General features: G+C 42.5%; 1 protein-coding gene across 2 annotated transcripts in view; it reads right to left on the reverse strand.

Annotated features, from left to right (window-relative positions):
• CPXM2 (carboxypeptidase X, M14 family member 2) overlaps window positions 1-21291 on the reverse strand; it is a 108115-nt gene that overhangs the window by 24935 nt on the left and 61889 nt on the right. For both annotated transcript variants that reach the window (XM_089668976.1, XM_089668971.1), the window contains exons 9-13: window positions 20980-21103; window positions 15101-15297; window positions 12876-13055; window positions 7522-7819; window positions 1218-1357 (exon numbers count right to left, since the gene is read on the reverse strand). In XM_089668976.1, coding sequence (XP_089525102.1) covers window positions 1218-1357; window positions 7522-7819; window positions 12876-13055; window positions 15101-15297; window positions 20980-21103 — 939 coding nt within the window. The remainder of the gene's footprint in view (window positions 1-1217; window positions 1358-7521; window positions 7820-12875; window positions 13056-15100; window positions 15298-20979; window positions 21104-21291) is intronic.

A 21291-nucleotide genomic window follows, 5' to 3' on the forward strand; every position in this document is an offset into this window, starting at 1 on the left:
CAGTTCAGCAGAGGCGAGCCGGTACATTCAGATGAGAAGTCCTTCCTTCCATTCCTCCTGCCCTCTTCCCTGCTGAAATTCAGCAGCAGCAGCAATGACGGCCACGGCAGAAGAGTACTTACAGAACAGGAGTGTGCCCTGCCATTCCTCCCAATTATTAACAGCTGCAGCAGCGGGAGGAGGGGAGTCCACTCAGGCTGCTAAGTGGTATGATGTGGCCACGGTCCAGACAGGACTGTCATTGGTCCGTATTCGGACCGAGTGTCTGCCATTTAGTGATGCCTGGTCTAGAATGTAAAAAAACATAAATGCTGCTTATTAATGGAAAAACCTGAGTCTGGCATGATGCACACAACCGCCTTGAAAAATATAACTTCACATCGGAGGCCCACTTTCCAATCAGAGATTACACCATCACATCAGAAGTGCCCCATCACATTAGAGGACCCCCTTCACATCATAGTCACCCTCTCACTTCAGACTATCCCAATAAATGAGAGCCCCATCACATCAGTGTCACCCCAATACATCAGAGGCCCTTTATACAGGAGTCTCCATCACATCAGAGTACTCCCATCACAGACCCTCCCAGTCACAAACCCCCCACCACAGAGCCTCCAAATCATAGTTAGCCATCACAAAACTCCCCAATGACACAATGGCAACTCATGATACTAATACAGGGCAAACTAGGTTTTGTGCTTTCTGCACCTGGGAAACCCAAATGACATTCTGGTTGTGAAACACTGGAGGAATATATTTCTGCATGTGCATAACAATTATAGAACATGGACCCTTAAGAACCTATGTTATTTTTTCTTTTAAAGCCAAATTCTCTGTTAGTTCAGTTCTACAGTGTGTTTATCAAGTGATCCCACTCTCTGCTCAGGCACAGTACCAGCTGCATATACTGTATACAGTTGCCATTAGTGGGTATCTTCAACCATAGGAACTCTGCATTATATGGTCCACAACAAATGCTAAGTTACCAGTGGTCCACGATAAACTTTTCAAACAGTCTAAGGTGTGATTTATTTACGGATACCAGAATCTGCCAAGATGTATTTACTGGGGCCCCCAGCTGCCACTACATTTTCCATACATTTACCAATAAGAGAATTTGACATCACACTTTCACAGGTATCAAGGGCTGGTGTTATACTGTGTACTTATTGACACCACATGCTGGCATTCTGCTCCCACATTCCCACAGTTACCTGCTCCATGAAGACAATCAAAGACTCTCTGTTATTTTCCCACTGTTCAGCCAATTCATTCTCATGTGGGTACTTGTCACAGTCCAGATATATGGAAATCTCAAAGCAGTTGGTGTGGAGGTAGCTGAAGTCATTGATACCTAATGGCCGTAATAAAGAATATGCATGAAATACAAATGAAAGAATAAAAAAGCAACAATAGGATAATAAAACCAGGGCTTTTTTCAGCTGGAACTTGGTGTAACTGAGTTCTACCACCTTTGGCGTAGGCCCTCTGCGCACCACTATCACTTGTAAACACAGACGTCTGGCTTCTGAGTTTACAAGTGACAGCTTGTCTCCATTGGATCCCACAGATCTCCTGAATGGTTTCCAATGAGTGCAGGATGAGGACACGTGAGATGCAGGTGCTCAGGGTGCAGTGCGGAAGCCAACATCTCCACTGGATAATCCTCCTGCAAGTGAGAGAGGCAGAGCCACCTACAGTGTGCAGGGAGGTACTGCAGTCAGCTGGGTGCTTCAGCTTAACACAGAAACAAAAGTAATACATGTTGAACATGGTGGAGCTTTTTTTTTTGGGGGGGGGATGGGGACAGTAGAGGGGGGTTTGCATGCTGAGGCCAGAGTTGAAGAGGGGTGAAAGTGAGATGTGGATAGGGGATGCAGAGGTTAGCAGCTGTAAAAGAAGGTTGAATCCTGCACTGTGTGCGTAGCGCATCCCAGAACTCTGCACTCTGTATGCAGCTTACCCTCTGTACCATGTACATAGCACACCCTCAAACTCTGTACATAGCACACTCCTGAACTCTGCATTCTGTGTGTAGCACACCTCTGAACTCTGCATTTGTGCGTAGTGCACCCCTGAACTTTGCACTCTGTGTGTAGTGCACCCCTGAACTCTGCGCTCTGTATGCAGCACACCCTCTGCCCAATGTTCATAGCACACCCTTGAACTCTGTACATAGTGCACCCCTGAACTCTGCACTCTGTGTGTAGTGCACCCCTGAACTCTGCACTCTGTATGCAGTTACCCTCTGCACCATGTACATAGCACACCCTCGAACTCTGTACATAGTGCACCCCTGAACTCTGCACTCTGTGTGTAGTGCACCCATGAACTCTGCACTCTGTATGCAGTTACCCTCTGCACCATGTACATAGCACACCCTCGAACTCTGTACATAGTGCACCCCTGAACTCTGCACTCTGTGTGTAGAACACCCTGAGCTTTTCACTCTGTGTGTAGTACAACCCTGAACTCTGCACTCTGTATGCAGCACACTCTCTGCACTGTGTACATAGCACACCCTCGAACTCTGCATAGTGAACCCCTGAACTCTGCACTTTGTGTGTAGCACACCCTGAGCTTTGCACTCTGTATGCAGCACACTCTCTGCACTGTGTACATAGCACACCCTCGAACTCTGCATAGTGCACCCCTGAACTCTGCACTTTGTGTGTGACTCCCCAAACTCTGCACTCTGTACATAATGCATTCCTGGTATTTGATGCCACTTTAGGATGTTCCCACTGTTAGTGATATTTAACCACACCCACTATTTGATGCAGTTTGGCGTGTGTGTGTGTGGGGGGGGGGGGGGTGAAGTTCCTGCATATATTTTCTGAGAAATAAAAGCCTTGAGTAAAACTAACCAAGAACAGAGTCTCTTGCAGAAAGATTTTTGATTTGAAGTCTTTTTTAACTTTACGTTTATTTAAAGTACAGCGAAGAGTGTCTAGATATCTGTAATGCAGAGGACATTTAATTAAACCCAGTTGGATTGTTGGCATGTTTATTGTGTCTTTGTTGATTTTTCACACAGCTGCTTTTAATAACTGCCATTTACTGTACCATTAAATGTAAATAGGATGGTTATAGACTAAAATTTCCATTGAGTCTGTTATTTGCCTGGATTTGAGAACGCAGCTAATTTATGCTGGTGCAACAGGTGGCCCCATGGAATACAAGGATCCTTTGTCTTATTAGATTTTTCTTGTTTGTTGAGCATTGTAGTGTGTGGAATGAATTAACTGTGTACATTGTCATCCACATGACCACCCATTGCTGGAAGAGCCCTCGGGAAGCCCAGTAACAAGAGGGAGAATAATGCAATGAGTAAATACCAGTTTTCAATGTCTTTTATGAAGGCAAGGTTGGGGCTCATTCACACCCATGCACACATTATTGTGCAAATAAAGTGCGCTAGTTGGTGTGCGTTGCAAATGAGTTCTGACATGCACTGCATTGCATTGTTAAAATGCATTGCAGTGTTTGCTCTTTTTTTTTTCTCAGCTGCATGTAATTCCTATGCCCTGCAGTGCATTGTTATGCTCTACAACAAGCTGCACTGCACAAAAATACATTTCCAACAATTATCAATGTACGCCAACACAGCATGACACCATAGATAAAGCGGAGCTCCAGACAAATTGAAAAAAAAAAATAAAAGTCAGCAGCTACAAAAACTGTAGCTGCTGATATTTAAAATACACACACTCACCTGTCTCTCGATCCAGCGGTGTCCTCACAGCAGCTAGGTTAACCAGCCATCCTATCTCCCTGGCACCGGCATCTTCAGTGTGGGCACCCGGCTGTGACAGCTTGCGGCTTCATAGCCAGGTGCCCACTGTGCATTCGAGAGCAGCGCTGTGCTTTGTGAATGGACCCATAGTCTTCTGGGACCTGTCACATGTCCCAGAAGACTACGGGGAGAGGGGGGAGGACAACTTCTGCTTCCGATCACCTAGGAGATCATAGCGAAAGTACCCCGCACTCCTGAACGGTGCCAATCCTTAACGGGGAGCGTGGGACAAATGCTTAAAGCGGAACTTCCTCTTTTGGGTGGAGCTCCGCTTTAAAGAAATTGGAAAAATAGTGCTAGACCCATAAAGTTATCTCACTGGTATTGTTATCTTAAAGTATTGATGTTGATGCAAATGATCCAGTTCCCAGGTGGTTCTACCCCAGTGGTTCTGCACGGTTTCCTTGGCTTGAAGTGTAATGGAACAAAAATGGAAATTAAGCATCTCACCACTGCTAAGAGGTCCAGATAAATCTTTATTCCAATAAAAGTCAGGGGGACAATCCATAGATGGTGTCTACGTATGGCTATATAAGCCAGCACTAATAATATAACCACAAATTTCATACTTTCAATTTATTTCATACTTCAAGTGGTAAAATTTGTGTTTTTTACATAAAATTGACAAAAAGAGCTCCAGACAAGTATCTTAGGATTCCATGATCATTTATTGTAGAGCAACAGCAGGAACATGAAGGTGTATAAAAGGTAGCCAATGCTTTTCAGATGCCAACAGTCCCCCTTCATCAGGACTTTAATATGACAATGTTTCCTAAAGGACTATGATCTAGAAATTCTGGGTAGTGATCTATATCAGTTGTGATGGACATGTGCTGCTTGTCTCAGTACAATTATCTCAGCATACGTCCATCATGACTAATATAGATTACCACCCAAAGTTTCTAAAATAGAGTCCAATAGGAAATATTGCCCTGATGAAAGGAGGTTGTTAACCCCGAAACATGTTGGATAACTTTTACACCCTTTTAAATCCCTGAGATGACTGTTTGGTACTCTTTTTGACAATTATGTGTGGCTTTCTCAATTTGGGAGACCACCACCCCTTAAGAGGGCCATGGCATCTTGATAGAACATCCAAGCTTTAGTCACTAAGCCCAACAGGGGCATATTGACCATTCAGGGCACTCGGCACTGCCTGACAACTTCAGTAAGTTCAGGGACAGTTGGTAAAAAATTGTGATTTCTGTGAAATCTGTGATTTTTACATCCCTGAATGTTCTATGGACATCCAGTGTCTGTAAAAATCTACAAAAGCTACCGATGTGCCACTTCTCCACTGCCCCCTCAGCCAATGGGAACACACTGTACCTGCCCCTTTCCCCAGCGTGCTTTATTTGACTTTATTACAGGAGATGCTGGGCCGGGAGAGGGAGGAGAAAACACAGCCTGCAGTGGAGGACGGACTTCAGCCTACTAAAAGGTAGGCTGGCTGGGCTGAGCAAAGTGTAGTCTTGTTGATGGCTTACCTTGGTGGGCAGGAGATAGGGGGAGAGGCTGTGATCCCCCTAGCAGGGCTCCTGTCTTTGAGGCTGTTAGATCAATTGCCTGTGTGGGAAGAACTGCTCTGCTTCTGGAAGAAGGGCCTGTTCTGAACTTCCCCAATCTCTGCTACACCTTCCTGCACAGCCTCCTTCTCTCATTCAATACCACCTCCTGTGTCTTTGAGCTGCTGGGGCACCACAGGTCCCAGCATGTCAGAAGCTTGGGGTGGCAGGAATGTGTCGGATCAAGCTGATTTTTAGATGAAAAGTGCTGGTGTGTGTGTGTGCTTGTGTGTGTGTGTATATACTGTGTCTATATACTGTATATGTTTGTTTATATACTGTATGATCCATGAGTGCCCACTGCCAAAAAACAGAAGTCGATCTACCGATCGACTTCTGTTGAACAGACATGTTAGAAAAAAGCCACTCGATTAGTTGCCAACTGTCCATACATGTCCATAGACATGAGAGATATGCTCATAAAAAAACACTTGGTGTCATTCTGAGCCACCCGAATGGTGAACTGATGAGCTTAGTCACAGATATGGCAGCAGAGCAGGTCTGGGTGCTCACCTGAGCGATGTCATAATGGTCAAAAGGTGTGTGTAAGGGGACACTGATGAAAGGTGGCACTGTGGGGGCTCTTCTGAAAGGAGGCACTCTGGGGGCTGTGCTGTAAGGTGGCATTCTGGGGGCTGTGCTGTAAGGTGGCATTCTGGGGGTTGTGCTGTAGGGTGGGACTCTGGGGGCTGTGCTGTAGGGTGGGACTCTGGGGGCTGTGCTGTAAGGTGGCATTCTGGGGGCTGTGCTGTAAAGTGGCATTCTGGTGGTTGTGCTGCAAGGTGGCACTCTGGGGGTTGTGCTGTAAGGTGGCACTCTGGGGGCTGTGGTGTAAGGTGGCACTCTGGGGGCTGTGGTGTAAGTGGCACTCAGGAGGCTGTGGTGTAAGGTGGCACTCTGGGGACTGTGGTGTAAGTGGCACTCTGGGGGCTGTGGTGTAAGGTGGCACTCTGGGGACTGTGGTGTAAGTGGCACTCAGGAGGATGTGGTGTAAGGTGGCACTCTGGGGGCTCTGCTGCAAGGTGGCACTCTGATGTAAAATGAGACTCTGATGTAAGGGGGAACTCTGGGGGCTCTGCTGCAAGGTGGCACTCTGGGGACTCTGAGATGTAAGGGGGACTCTTTGGACTGTGATATATAGGGATAATTCTGAGGACTTTGATGTGAGAGAGGACTCTAATGTGAGCATGGCACTCATCCTGACTGCTGCACTCTGTATGTTGTTACTTACTCCTGACCCCTGAACTCACATACATACACTCATATACATTATTCTGTACATAGACCTGATGAAGTTCTTCTGTAAGGTAGGCTCAGTAAGACAGAAATATCCTTTATTTGTACATACAAACATATGATGTTAATGTTTATTATAAAAACAAATGATTCTTTGACTGAGATTTATTTGTGTCTGTGAGACTGTCAGTTGTGATACACTATTTAGTATTTTGTGGATAAAAGGCCTGTGGTATATGTGTGCAGTGTACACAGCAGACAGATTCTGTTCAGTGCTCCTTTCAGTCCTCCTCCCACTGACCATGCCCATTGTTTGCCATGGTGCGCTATGCGTGCCACAGGCACCATCTGCTTGGTAGGGGCCCCAGAGCATTACTTTTACCAGGGGCCCATGACTCTGTTAAGGTGGCAATGCCCTCCTGGTCCTTTTGTTGGGTCGCCAGCTTTAAGTCTCCTGCCACTCTGCATGTCACCAAGCTTGGTGCCCCTCCAAGCAGGCCTGCCGCATTAATGTTGCTTCATGAAGATGGCTGCTGCATGATCTCCTATTGTCCGGGGGCCCCATGAGGTATCAGTCCGCCCCTGAAGCCCCACCAACATTTTCTGTTTTGAGGAATTAAAGTTCCAAGTCTAGCACCTCATCTCAACTTTTTCTTGTGTTTTCCTGGTGTTTGTCAGCCTGAAAGTAGGATTTGTGCTTTACAATTCAAAAGTCCATTCCATTACCCAATTCAAGCTTGCTACATCTAAACCAAAGACTTACTCTGTTTCTGAAGTGATGGCACCATCCTGAACTTTATGGAGCCAAAATATACTTTTACTGAACAAGGACAATAAATGTTGGCAAGTTACTGAAACATCTACACGTACAATATATGTGAGTACTGCCTGTAAGGAATTATATAGAGGAAGTGCACTTACTGCCAGCAACTGTGTGCCATGAAGCCCCATTCACAGTGCCCTCCTCTTTGTTAAAGTCTTCAGAGTGGCAAGGCCTTCGGCTGGAGTCAGTCATATGCCGATGGGTAGAGGAGTATGAGTAGGCCAGCCATCGGAACACATGATCATCTGGTGTTCCTGTATATTCCTGGGTCTTCCATGGAGAACGCACCATGTCAAAGGGATATGACACCACCAGCTCCCCACCCTGCAGGTTTCCTCCCAATACAAAGGGGATCTTTTCCATCCATGTGATGACAGCACGGGTCTCTACTGCCACCTACAGGCACAAAAACAATGAACTAATGTATTTGTGAACTAAAAAGTGGCTTGAACAATAAAACCGTCAAAGAACAAAACACAAAGCACACTAAGTTGTACCTGTTCATTCGTCACAATCCAATTAAAGGCCATACACATGAGAGCATATTCAATATAGTGCAGTGAAAATGGGCAAAATGCATTAAAATTACAGTAGCATTAGATTCCAGATTGCTTTAGTCAAATCATTAAAAAAATAAAAATCAATCCAGTTGGTTGGTATGGGTTATTGCACTTTACAGATGGTAAGTTACACTTTGCATTGACTTCTTGTATAGGCCTGCATGCCAAATTCACAGCAAATAGGGGTGGGAGTGGCGCTGAATCTGAAATAGTTTTGACTCTTGATATAGAATAAGGCCTGGAGCTAGATGAGCAGCATAGGAGGAAGGCCTGATATGACTAGGTTGGCAGGATAGGCGGAGCAACGTAGGGTTAATAGAGGAGTTTTTGTTTAAAAAGGGAAAGTGTTAGCTGATTGGAGGGGTTTAGGGTGCTGCTTAAGAGGGGCCAGGTGGCTCGGGGAGAAAGTTGGGTGGTACCAAAGTGGTCGGAGTCAGTCGGAGTTGGGACAGTGTAGAACAAGCTTCTCCCGCCCTCCCTCCTGAATAACTTGTTGGCAGCTTCGTGTTCATGGGGTTCACCTTGTTTGATCCTTCCCGGCCTTTAAGTGGTTCTTGGGCAGTTTCCTAGATGGGTGGCTGCTTGGTCGTGCTCCTGTGTTTTGGGGGGTTTGCTTGTTTTCTTGGTTTCTTTTGTCATAGCAGTTGGAAGGGGTCTCAGAGGTCTTTGAAGGCAGTGACGGTGTTAAAATTTTGGAGAATGGTGGGTTGGTCCCATCACAGGTATGGGTATACCTACCCTAGCAAATTTATTGCAGTAATGGTTCAGGAGTAAGTTGGATGTATCAAGGGTAATTTGTAGGAAATTGTCCCCGAGTTTGTGTATTTTCGGCTGGGGGCCTTGAAGTCTATGTTGGTGGCAGATACAGCCAGTTGGTCGATATACAAATCACCTTCTAAGACCCTAGACTTTAATGAGGTAATCCGGAATAACAGTAAAGTGATTAATGTTTGGTGAGTTATTATAAAAATTTTGTATTTTTGGTAACAAAATTGTAATCTTTTTGTTTAATAAAAATGGCTGCTATGGCCTTTAAGCTCCAGTGTGGGTCAGTGTCGTTTTTTTGGTTTGGAGAGGTCACAGGGGTAGGTGGGGGTTTAAAGGTTTAGGAGCAGCTGTAATATCTGCAATACCTTAGTCATGTAGCATTGTAACACAATGTAGTTATTCAACTGCTCCTTGGGCCATAGATCCCCTCAAACCACTGGAAGACGTATGAAAATTTGAAGTGTAATGATAAAGAAGCATCAAAGAAATAAATCAAGAAGATTAGGTAGAACAGCATTAATCCTTATTTAGGTACTCCGTTGTTTAATTATAGTTAATAGCTTGTGCATCTCAGGGGTTACATAAATCCCCCTATCCTCAGGGTTAACAAGTGCAGAAGAATAAAATAAAATGATGTTATATTATCATATCTATTTAGAACTAGAATTATTACTTACCATAATTTGATGGCAATCCAAGAACCACTGCCATCCTCCTCTCCAGCCTGTGGGTGCACTCCTCCGGGATCATTCTTCCCACACATCGCACACATCTAGTTTGGAGTTGCACATCAGTTCCTTGTTGTAAAAAGCAACTTTATTGCACCAGAACAAATACAGACTCTCCACCTGTCTCTCTCCCTCTCTGACATGTTTCGTCTCCGGCTGCGACTTATTTGTAGAGCAAGGAACTGGTATGCAGCTCCAAATTAGATGTGTGTGGGTGTTGAGATAAAATTCCGAAACGTAATATAATGCAGCATAAATGACTGACACATAAATAAATCCACAAGTTGTACATACCCAGAATTGTTAACCAAAAGTAACCCAAAATGTATGCATTGCTATATTTTATTGTATTTCTCAGCACTTGTTAGCCCTGAAAAAGGCAGGGTTGCGTATAACCTAAAACGTGTTGGCTATCAACTCTGAATAAAAAATGATTTTATCATACCTTTTTACCCTCTTGATCCATTTGGCTCTCTATTTTTCATTATCTATTGTGTTTCAAAACAAAAAAAAACATTGGATTTTCCCTCACTTTCAGTCCCAGTGAAAATGGTGATAAAGAGAAACAGAAAGGGTGAATATACCAAGCTAGGACACTAACAGCAATAACAAAACAGAGGTTCTCATTCCCTCACCAGCTGGGATGCAACAACTGAGCCAAGACCCAAAACGTTGTATTTCTTTTTATAAGAAGGTTAACAAAAACAGAATAGACATAAACATACTAATTTAACTGACAGACCACAGCCACCAGTGCAAAAGATGAAAAGCTTTTGTTCATAAATATATGTGGTTGTTAGTAAATTATCCGAGATGTTTAAAACTGAAGAAAAAAGCTGCACTGCCTCAATTACCATGCAAGCTATATAAGATTTCATTACTGAGATAAACTAAAATAGATCAACAATCTGGCAGAGACTTCATCCCACGTTGAGGCACTTAAAAAAGAAAAAATAATTATACTGTGAAAAAGTCAAGTTTATTAAACAAGAATACGTAATTATATGTGGATATGCTGTATACTGATAACAAACACATTTCTTGATCTTGTTTGGCACAATGGTGGGCAATATGTGAGACATAAGTGGCCTCATAATACTCCCGAGGCAGTACTTGAATGCCTACCAGTACTAATCCCTGGACTCTCAGTTCTGGCTGTCCCTGTATTGTTTCCTCAGTGTCCATGGAAGCAGAACGTAGCTGAGTGCCAGAAAAGGAGGTGACAAACTTGTCTGATGTTTTTACCAGACTTGGGGGGGGGGGGCTGGCAGCGAAAACAAATCTCACTTTGCCTAATGGCAAGATGGCAAGAACAGTTCTGGTCCTGACACTTTCATTGCCCACACATTGTACTGTTTTAGACTTCTGACCGAATCATCATGTTAAATAAGAATACATTCTTATAGAAGTTGACTGGGCTTCCTAAAGAGTGACTAAACTAATAATGTAGTTATTAGACATCAGCACTAAATAGAAACATTGGAGTTTACTTTGTACATGCTTAGGAAACAGAAAAGAACCACAGAGATAAAATACAAAAGGTACATAAAGGTACAATAAAGTCACAGAACAAAGTAGGTAGAAGAGAAGAGTCATAGAACCGAGAGAACAAGAGAAGAGTCACCAAAAACAAGAGTCAGAGAATCACAGAGGTAACAGTAAAGAGTCAAACAACTACAGAGGTAAGAGAAAAGTCACACAACCACAGAAGTACAGGAGAATAGTCACGCAACCACAAAGGTAAAAGAGAGGAGCCACACAATCCCAGAGGTACAGAACAAGAGTCAGAGAACCAAAAAGGCACAACTGAAAAATCACAGAGGCACAAGAGAAGAGTCAGTGAACCACAAAGATACAAGATAAGAGTCATACAACCACAGAAGTACAAGATAAGAGTCACACAAATACAAAGGTAAAAGGGAAGAGTCACACAACCACAGAGGTACAACAGAAGATTCACACAACCAAAAAGGCAACAGTGAAGTCACACAACCACAAAAGTAAAAGGAAAGACTCACACAACCACAGAGGTAAAAGGGAAGACTCACACAACCACAGAGGTACAAGAGAAGACTCACACAACCACAGAGGTAAAAGGGAAGACTCACACAACCACAGAGGTAAAAGGGAAGACTCACACAACCACAGAGGTATGAGGGAGGAGTCACACAGCCACAGAGGTACAAGAGAAGACTCACACAACCACAGAGGTACAAGAGAAGACTCACACAACCACAGAGGTATGAGGGAGGAGTCACACAGCCACAGAGGTACAAGAGAAGACTCACACAACCACAGAGGTACAAGAGAAGACTCACACAACCACAGAGGTACAAGAGAAGACTCACACAACCACAGAGGTAAAAGAGAAGACTCACACAACCACAGAGGTACAAGAGAAGACCCACACAACCACAGAGGTACAAGGTAAGAGTCACACAACCACAGAGGTACAAGAGAAGAATCACAAAACCACAAAGGAACAAGGGAAGAATCACACAACCACAGAGGTACAAGGGAAGAGTCACATAACCACAGAGGTACAAGGGAAGAGTCACATAACCACAGAGGTACAAGGGAAGAGTCACACAACCACAGAGGTACAAGAGAAGAATCACAGAACCACAAAGGAACAAGGGAAGAATCACACAACCACAGAGGTGCAAGGGAAGAGTCACATAACCACAGAGGTACAAGGGAAGAGTCACATAACCACAGAGGTATGATGGAGGAGTCACACAACCACAGAGACAGAGAAATGTCACACAAAACATGGAGGTAAAAAAGAAAAGTCAGGGAGCCACAAAAGGTACAAAAGAAGAGTCAGAGAATCACAGAGGTACATTAGAAGAGTCACAGAGGTACAAGAGAGGAGTCACATAACCATAGAGTAATCAGAGAAATGTCACACAGAGGTAAAAAAGAAAGGTCAGGGAACCAAAAAAGGTATAAAAGAAGAGTCAGAGAACTTCAGAGGTACATTAGAAGAGTCATAGACCCACAATGGAAGAGTCACAACGATAGACCAATGGAAACACACAGGTACAATGGAAGAGCATAGAAGTAAAGTGGCAATGAGCTACAGAGGTACAAAAGAAAGGTCACAGAGCAACAGAGGTACATAGAAGTGTTGCAGTAAAACAGAGACACAATGAAAGAGTCACAGAACCACATAGGTAAAATGGAAGAGCCACTGAACCACAGATATACATGGGAAGAGTCAGAGAACCATAGCAGTACAACAAAAAAATCACAGAACCATAGATGTACACTGGAAGAGCCACATAAGTGCAGAAATAAAAGAGTCACAGGAGTCACTCAGGCATCAGTTCAGCCACTAATGCGGTCCTTTGATGTTTTTTTTCCCATAAGCCCACTTATTGTTTCTAATCTCACCGTGGCATTCTGGTACTGATACCAATCAGGGACTGGGATGTGGTTATTAGGGACTCTGCGGAGATTCCTGGGGCGATCCTCGGACTCCCACAACAACGTGTTCAAATCTGGAAAATTGTTGTTTATGTCAATCCCATCGGACGTCCATCTTCCCAGTGACCAACCACCTAACTCTGAGCCCTGGAAACGATGCAAACAATTAATCCTTTCTGACCTAATATAATTAAAACAGAAATGTAATACTTATGTTATTGGACAGCATACCATGACAAGAGCTCTTTAAACTAGCGTGTTCATCATTTAGCTCCATCATCCAGTGCAGGAAAAATACATTGACAAAAGAAAATCCATTGTTTTAAACAAAGTCTATTCACACCAATGCATTGCATTTCAAAAGATTCGGTATTGGGTACATTGACTTGCAATTTATCATTCAAATCTATTTAAAGATTCTTTATAAAAATGCATCATATCTAAACATGTTAACACATCTCAAGGCAATGGGGTTGATTTAGTAAAACTGGAGAATGCAAAATCTAGTGCAGCTATGCATGGTAGCCAATCAACTTCTAACTTCAAGTTGTTCAATTAACTGCTTCACGACTGCCCTATAGCAGAAGTACTGCTAAAGAGCGGCAGGGCTGCGCAAAATCATGTATATATATATGTGATTTTGTATTTCTGGGTAGGGGCGCCATTGGCAGCTACAGCTGTCGATCACCGGGTCCCGGCCAGAGATTTCCTGCCGGCACCCAGCGATCATCGAGGAACACTGACAGGGGAGAGGTCTGTATGTAAACAATACAAATCTCTCCACTGTCTGCACCAGCATGCTGCTTTGTATTGTTCTGCATAGCAGAGCAATACAAAGCAGCATACTTACATTGTAAAGCACACACAGACAAAATAGTAAAACAGCACATAGTTAACTCTTTGATCGCCCCAGATGTTAACCCCTTTCTGCCCAGGGTCATTAGTACAGTGTCAGTGCTTTTTATTAGCACTTATCACTGTATTAGTGTCACTGGGAATGTCAGTAGCCATTAGTGAATTTCTACCCCAGTGTCAGAATGCCCGCTGCAGTCCTTCTATAAGTCGCTGATTGCCACCATTACTAGTATTAAAAAAAAAATTCCAGTATATATACCGTCATTTGTAGATGCTATAACTTTCATGCAAACAAATTAATTTACATGTATTGGGATTTTTTTATAGCAAAGACATGTAGCAGAATACATTTTGGCCTTAATTTATGGCGAAATTTGATTTTTTAAATTTTTTTACTGGATACGTTTTATAGCAAAAAGTCAAAAATATTGTGGGTTTTTTCAAAATTGTCGGTCTTTTTTTGTTTATAGCGCAAAAAACAAAAGCCCAGAGGCAATCACATGCCACCAGAATAAATCTCCATTTGTGGGGAAAAAAAGGACATACATTTAATTTGGGTGCAGCGTTGCATGACCGCACAATTGCCACTTAAAGTAATGCAGCGCTGTATCGCAAAACATGGCCTGGCCAGGAAGGGGAGTAAATCCTCTGGAGGGCAAGTGGTTACGTTTTGACAAAAAACAGGAAGCTGATTGGTTTCTATGCATGGCTGCAGCAGATTTCTCCAGTTTTAGTAAATTAACCCCAATGTGGGCTAATGTATGTGTTGGGGTGAAAGCAAGAGATAACATACATGACAGAGAGATAATTGTGGGGATGGTCACAATAATCTTCCAGCACATTGGAAAAAGTTGGTTGGTGCATAAATCCATTTTACTTAGCAATCCATGGAGAACAGACATTTAACTGTGCATATGTACTATAATAATAAATTATACATATATAAATTATAGTAATTAAAAAAAACATTTCAGTATGGTGATTCACCCACTATGGGGGTTCATGATGACTTGGAGAGAGTGGAATATATGTTTTCCTTATTACAAACCAAAGACCTGGCTCTGTATAGTCAACTGAACACATGCTGACTATCATAATTACAACATCAGTTTAGCTTATTAATATTCTTTAAAAAAATGTCTTTAATACTCCAAACCATTAATGCATATAGAAAAGGATAAAGGACTATGCTAAATAAATAACTAGATTTCTGCTTTAAATCTCTTTAGAGATTACCGCATTGTATAAATGATTTTCTCCAACGTGAACTATAAACATATGGATCTAATAAATACAACATATGTAATGATGGACCTGTCTGACATGAATTTGCTCACCAGTTCTACAGCCTTCTCATATCCATCAGGGTTGGCAGATGGGAGGAAATGGAGGCGGGTGTTGTGAATTAGCCGTAAGATGCGTTTATTGCCTGCCTTGTACTCCTGACAGAGGAACTGCATCAATAACAGTAGGAGTTCTCTTCCTAAGACTTCGTTTCCATGGGCTCCTGCCATGTAGCGAAACTCTGGCTCCCCTGCATAAATGGAAAGAACAAGACCACCAGAAAAGAGTAGAATTACGTACAGTCCTGTGTCATAGGAATTGTGGGCCTAGCAGCATTGTCATCAAGCATGATAAAAAGGAAACTGCTGAGATAAGATTAATTAGTCACATAGTGCATCTGTTTTTTAAGCGAACTGCATTGAAAGAGATGAACAATAAAGCACAATAATTATGCAACATATGAATGAAGAAGACCTTGCACATATAGTATAGACATAAGATTTCTGAAACACAAAAAAATAGATTTTTAAAAACGCACCTCCAGTTTCATATATTTCTGAAAGACTCTGATGGAGAGATCTCTACTCCTAAATTCCCACTTCTGCCCATCTGTCCTATACATTACAACAGGGCCTATTCTCTATGATGGATTTCTCTATAACCGTACATCAGTGAGACTGTATTATGAGGTCATTGATTCCTTTTACTGCAACAAAGGGCAAAACTCCAAAGCTAAGCAGGTAGGGGTTGGATCTCCATTAGGAAAAAAGTATTGCCACTATAATCTCACCAGCACCCATACTGAGTGAATGGACCCTTTAAATGACAAGTACCATTTCAGTGCAGGTTGATGGAGAAGCCTTATTAAAATTTTGTTTGAACTAAAGTCACCTCTAAATAATGCACGCATTACAGGAACATATTTTACACTGGATTTTTTTTAATGATTTCCTCTGTCCTGCCCTCACCTGGCCACTGCTGTCTACAACAGTTCGCTTTCATCCACATTAGACTCACTTGCTCCTCTAACAACAGGAAGCATCAGACCCCGACCATTACAACCTTGGCAGACTGACGACACCAGAAATCTTAAACGACATAGCCGTGCGCTGGAGCGATTGTGGCGTAAAACCAAATCTCACCAAGCATTGACCCTATATAAATCTGCTTTCTTAACATACAATTCTTCCCTTCATGCTGCCAAACAAGCCTACTTTGTCACTCTTATTAATACCTTGTCATCCAGTCCTCATCGTCTCTTCTCTACTTTTAACTCTCTACTTTCTCCACCTCCACCCAGTACCTCACTCACTGCTCACGAGATTGCAAATCATTTCAAAAACAAGATTGACACAATTCGTAGGGGCTTTGCCACTGCACAGGCATCCATCCCACTTAGCATACCTTATACTAAACCTCCCTCAACACTTTCCTCTTTTGACCTTGCTACTACCGAAGAGGTCACTAAGGTTTTTTCAGAAGCCCGTCTCACTTCCTGCTCTCTGGATCCTGTCCCCTCACAACTACTACGGTCACCCTCTTCTTTCATCCTATGCTCTCTCACTCACATCTTCAATCTCTCCCTCTCTACTGGTGCCTTCCCCTCCCCTCTAAAGCATGCACACATCACTCCCATACTTAAAAAGCCCTCCCTGGACCCCACCAACCTGAACAACTTAAGACCCATCTCTCTGCTGCCATTTACCTCTAAACTCCTAAAACGCTTAGTCTACAATCGCTGAACTCCTACCTCATTGACAACAACTTTCTTGACCCTCTACAGTCTGGCTTTCGCTCACTACACTCCACTGAAACTGCCCTACTAAAACTCACTAATGATCTACTAACAGCTAAAACCAATGGCCACTACTCCTTACTCTTACTACTTGACCTATCTGCGGCTTTTGATACGGTTGACCATCCCCTCCTCCTCAAAAAACTCAACTCTCTTGGCCTCAGAGACTCTGCTCTCTCCTGGTTCTCCTCCTACCTATAGCAGCACTCCTTCAGCATTATCTATAACGTTGCCTCCTCCTCTTCACTCTCTCTTTCCGTAGGGATCCCCCAAGGTTCTGTCCTTGGACCCCTTCTCTTCTCCATCTACACCTCCTCCCTTGGTCACTTGACAAACTCCCATGGCTTTAAGTACCATCTCTATACTGATGACACACAAATCTATCTTTCTATCCCTCATCTCACCTCTTCAGTCTCCTCTCTCATTTCTAACCTGCTAAGTGACATATCGGCATGGATGTTGCTCCACTTCCTCAAACTCAATCTTTCCAACACTGAGCTCTTAGTATTCCCCCCAGCCTGTGCCCTCTCCCCTGACATCTCCATCAAGATCAATAACACAATCATCATTCCCTCCCCTCATGCCAGGGTACTAGGTGTAATCCTAGACTCCCATCTGTCCTTTCAGTCCCAAATCCATTCACTGTCCAAATCTTGTAGACTTCACCTCCGCAACATCTCCAAGATACGGCCATTCCTAACCTCGGAAACCACTAAGCAACTTATTCACTCCCTTGTTATATCTCGCCTTGACTATTGTAACTCCCTCCTCATTGGCCTACCTAATCACAGGCTATCCCCTCTTCAGTCTATCATGAATGCTGTTGCCAGACTCATCCACCTTACTAACCGTTCTGTATCTGCCACCCCTCTCTGTCAATCCCTACACTGGCTTCCCATTACCCAACGGATAAAATTCAAAACATTAACAAAAACGTATAAAGCCATTTATAACTCTGCCCCAAATTACATCACCGATCTTGTCTCTAAATATCACCCAAACCGTACTCTCCGCTCCTCACAAGACCTCCTGTTCTCTAGCTCCCTTGTCTCCTCCTCCCATGCTCATCTCCAGGACTTCTCCAGAGCTTCCCCCCATCCTCTGGAACTCTCTACCCCAATGTATCAGACTATCGCCTACTCAGCTCACTTTTAGGCGATCTCTGAAAACTTATCTCTTCAGGGAAGCCTATCCTGCCCTCAGCTAATAATGGAATCTTCTATTCTTCCAACCAGTCCATTCCCCGCAGTTACTACCTTTTGTACCACTAGCCCCTCCCTCCTAGATTGTAAGCTCCAAGGAGCAGGGCCCTCCTATCCCTCTTGTACTGAACTGTATTGTTGCTGTATTGTCTCCCGTTATATTGTAAAGCGCTGAGCAAACTGTTGGCTATATAAATCCTGTATAATAATAATAATAATAATAATAAAAACTAACTTTAATCAACACTGGTGCTCCAAAGTATTCATTATGATTCTGGTATAAAATTAAAAGAAAACTATCAGTAATTATGCTAAAGGGAATAGATCAATAAAAAGTATTTGGACATGCAGCAGCTCACTACTTTAATGTTTGTACAAAATTTGTCAATACTAAAATACTAAATTCAATGCAGATGTGGACATTTTTAAGAATTATTTGCTGTGAGCAACACAAACCATGGTAAAATCTGCCAACTAGAAGGAAAATGTATGATACAGAGTAACACAGGCACTATTACTTTAAAGAAGAGGCTTCCTGCTTTGTTGCAACCTATGTTTGAACTCTGTTGTCCTAATCCACATATGACAGATTCACTTTAGTGTCTCTGTAGTTAAAACCAAAACCTAAAATAAAGCTGCCTTTCTCAGCTGAGCCACTAATCTCTGCTGCACTGAAAAAAAATTACCAGCCAAACAAACTTCATAAACCGACACTTCTGGAAGTGTCAGTTTCCTGGCCCTCCTGCTGTGCTCACTGGTGCGATCCACTGGCATCGGCACATGGAGAGAGACCAAGAAATCTCCTCCACTCCTACATGTTTAGGTTTCTTATGATTTTTTATCTGACAATTTGTCTTCGATACAGATATCAGCGGAAATGGGACTGTGGGAATGGGGCAGCTTTTTTTTTAGGTTTTGGTTCTAAATTACGTTTAGCTTTAAGAATGTATCTTATATATACACCCCAGAACATCACCAGAGTACTTAAAGAGTATCTTCTTTCAAAATTTAAAGTATATTATACAATTTAAATACGTTGATTTTGCCACTTAGTGACCCATTGGCAAGAGACTACATCAAAATTACTAGTTCTATCTAACTACCATGGCCATTACAAGGCCACGTGTCACAACACCCCTAATAGATTCTCTATAATGAGGAACAAGCAAAAACTCTTCTGTGAGAATGTCACACCTTTGAGAAGGAGCCTATATCTACATATCTGTTTTAGGTCAACTTGGCCTTTAAGTTCTCAGGTATCATTATTACAGCGGACAGATCGAAAAATAACTTGAAAAAGCCTACAAGATGTAACATAAGTAGAAAGGAAAAGTTCAGGTTCTGACTGATCTGATATTTGTTTCAAATTATATGTTTACCATTGCTGGTGGCATCTTATTGGTTGTTATGGACATTATTCTCACTTTTCATCCCTACTAGATTTTAGAAATCGGATCCATCAATATTTAGAGCATTGGTCTTTCCTCTATAACCTGAAAGACACTGGTACACATAGTTGCAATGAAAGGGTCTGCCTCATACAAATTAGCACATTCAAAAAGTATTCACATGGTCTAGGTTCAGCATGCGATTAGTTGCTTTGGGCAACACACTGATGTGTAAATCCTTTTTTTCCCCAGAATGCTTCTAGGATGCCAGGTTCTGTTACACAGACATGAGTTTGCACACAAGGGCAGCAAAGTAAAGAGACAGCGACAGCATAGACAATGGACATGAAATCACAGAGAAAGGGCTGGCAACTCTTTCTAAATACATTATACAACACAGTCAGGATGAGGGCTTGTGTCAATGGGCTATGGGCTTGTATTGATGGCATCAGTTTGACATCAGTATAAGATGCTTATGAGATCATTCAAAATTCATTGACAGGTGCAGTTGACCTCCATATGACATGCATGTAATCTACTTCTAGCACGTTTTGCATACCCATAGTCGCGAATGCACAATCCAGTTGAGGCGAACAAAAGCTGATCAGCAAAAGTCCTTATGACGTTTCAACCTTGTTTGCCAGGATATATCTGCATTTAGCCCTCCTAAATGCAGTTATCCTTATTAACCTATTTGTATATGTATCAAGTAGGAACAGTTCATTTTGTCCCATAGCCACCATTTAGATCAAAGCTCTACTGTAAAATGAGAGCTGGATAAGTAAATTGTAAAGTACAAATCCAGCTAATACTTTAAGGCCAACTCCTTCAAGTAATCATCCATTGGGTTCTTACATCTCTCAAAGACTCCAATAGTCAAATTCCCCAGTAGTAGTTTACGACTTGTAAAGATTTAGTCAAAGCTTTACAGGATCTGAGCTCCTCAATAATTTGTTTTTTCTAATTATATGGCAACTCCATTGGGCAGCATGACACCACATAATTTGGCTCTGTAACGACTGCAGCCGTTGGGCCAAACTAGTGAGGGTGAGAGTATCTCAACAATGGAGTGTTCTAAATATGCAATACAAGTAGGCAACTTGTGATTCAGCTTGTCATCATTACTTTTAGCCTTTAACGTGTAAAAACAAAGTGAATGGGGATAACGCAAGAAAAGATTAAACAAAGAAAGCTTCTTTCAATTAGGTTGAATGTCAGGAACATATGGTTTTTATAAAAAATTTAAATTATTTGTATTTGTTGCTATGCTATAACTTCCTGTAGGTAAACATTTATGTAGCTCTGGTGTTGTTGAGTTCAGAAATCATAAATAGATATTGTATATAAATGTGCAGAAAAATTATTTCCTGGCTTAAAATATCATCTCTAGCTGCCTCTCAATACTTGACATACCCTTGGTGCCAGCCTTCCCTAGGTGGAATCACAACACAGAACCAGCCAATTTTAATGCACAGGAATAAGGGAAGATGTAGAAGAGACAGGCGGGAAGTCGCAGGACATACATAGAGTGTGTTTAGTCTCCTAACCGACTTCGTGCTCCCCGGGGTTGTCAGACATCTCCATGGCATAGAGCTTGAGGCCCTCGTGACTACGTCCAATATTATAGACACGGGTAATGTTAGGACACATTTCATTCACCACCTTCATCAGCTGAAAAAGATGAGTAAGTCAACTTTAGCAAAATGAAATTGTAAAAAACATCAGGAAGAAATGGTCGAGTAGGACATCTAAAGACAAGTTCCTGGAGTCAACTCTGCGGTGGATAATTCAGTAGTATTCAGAATAATGACAATGGCTTTCTAAATGGATTACTATTCTCTGCAGTCTTTTCTTGGCCT

This window comes from Staurois parvus, unplaced genomic scaffold, assembly GCF_062004578.1.
Source record: "Staurois parvus isolate SC_StPar_1 unplaced genomic scaffold, SC_StPar_1.0 ptg000009l, whole genome shotgun sequence".
Lineage (NCBI taxonomy): Eukaryota > Metazoa > Chordata > Amphibia > Anura > Ranidae > Staurois > Staurois parvus.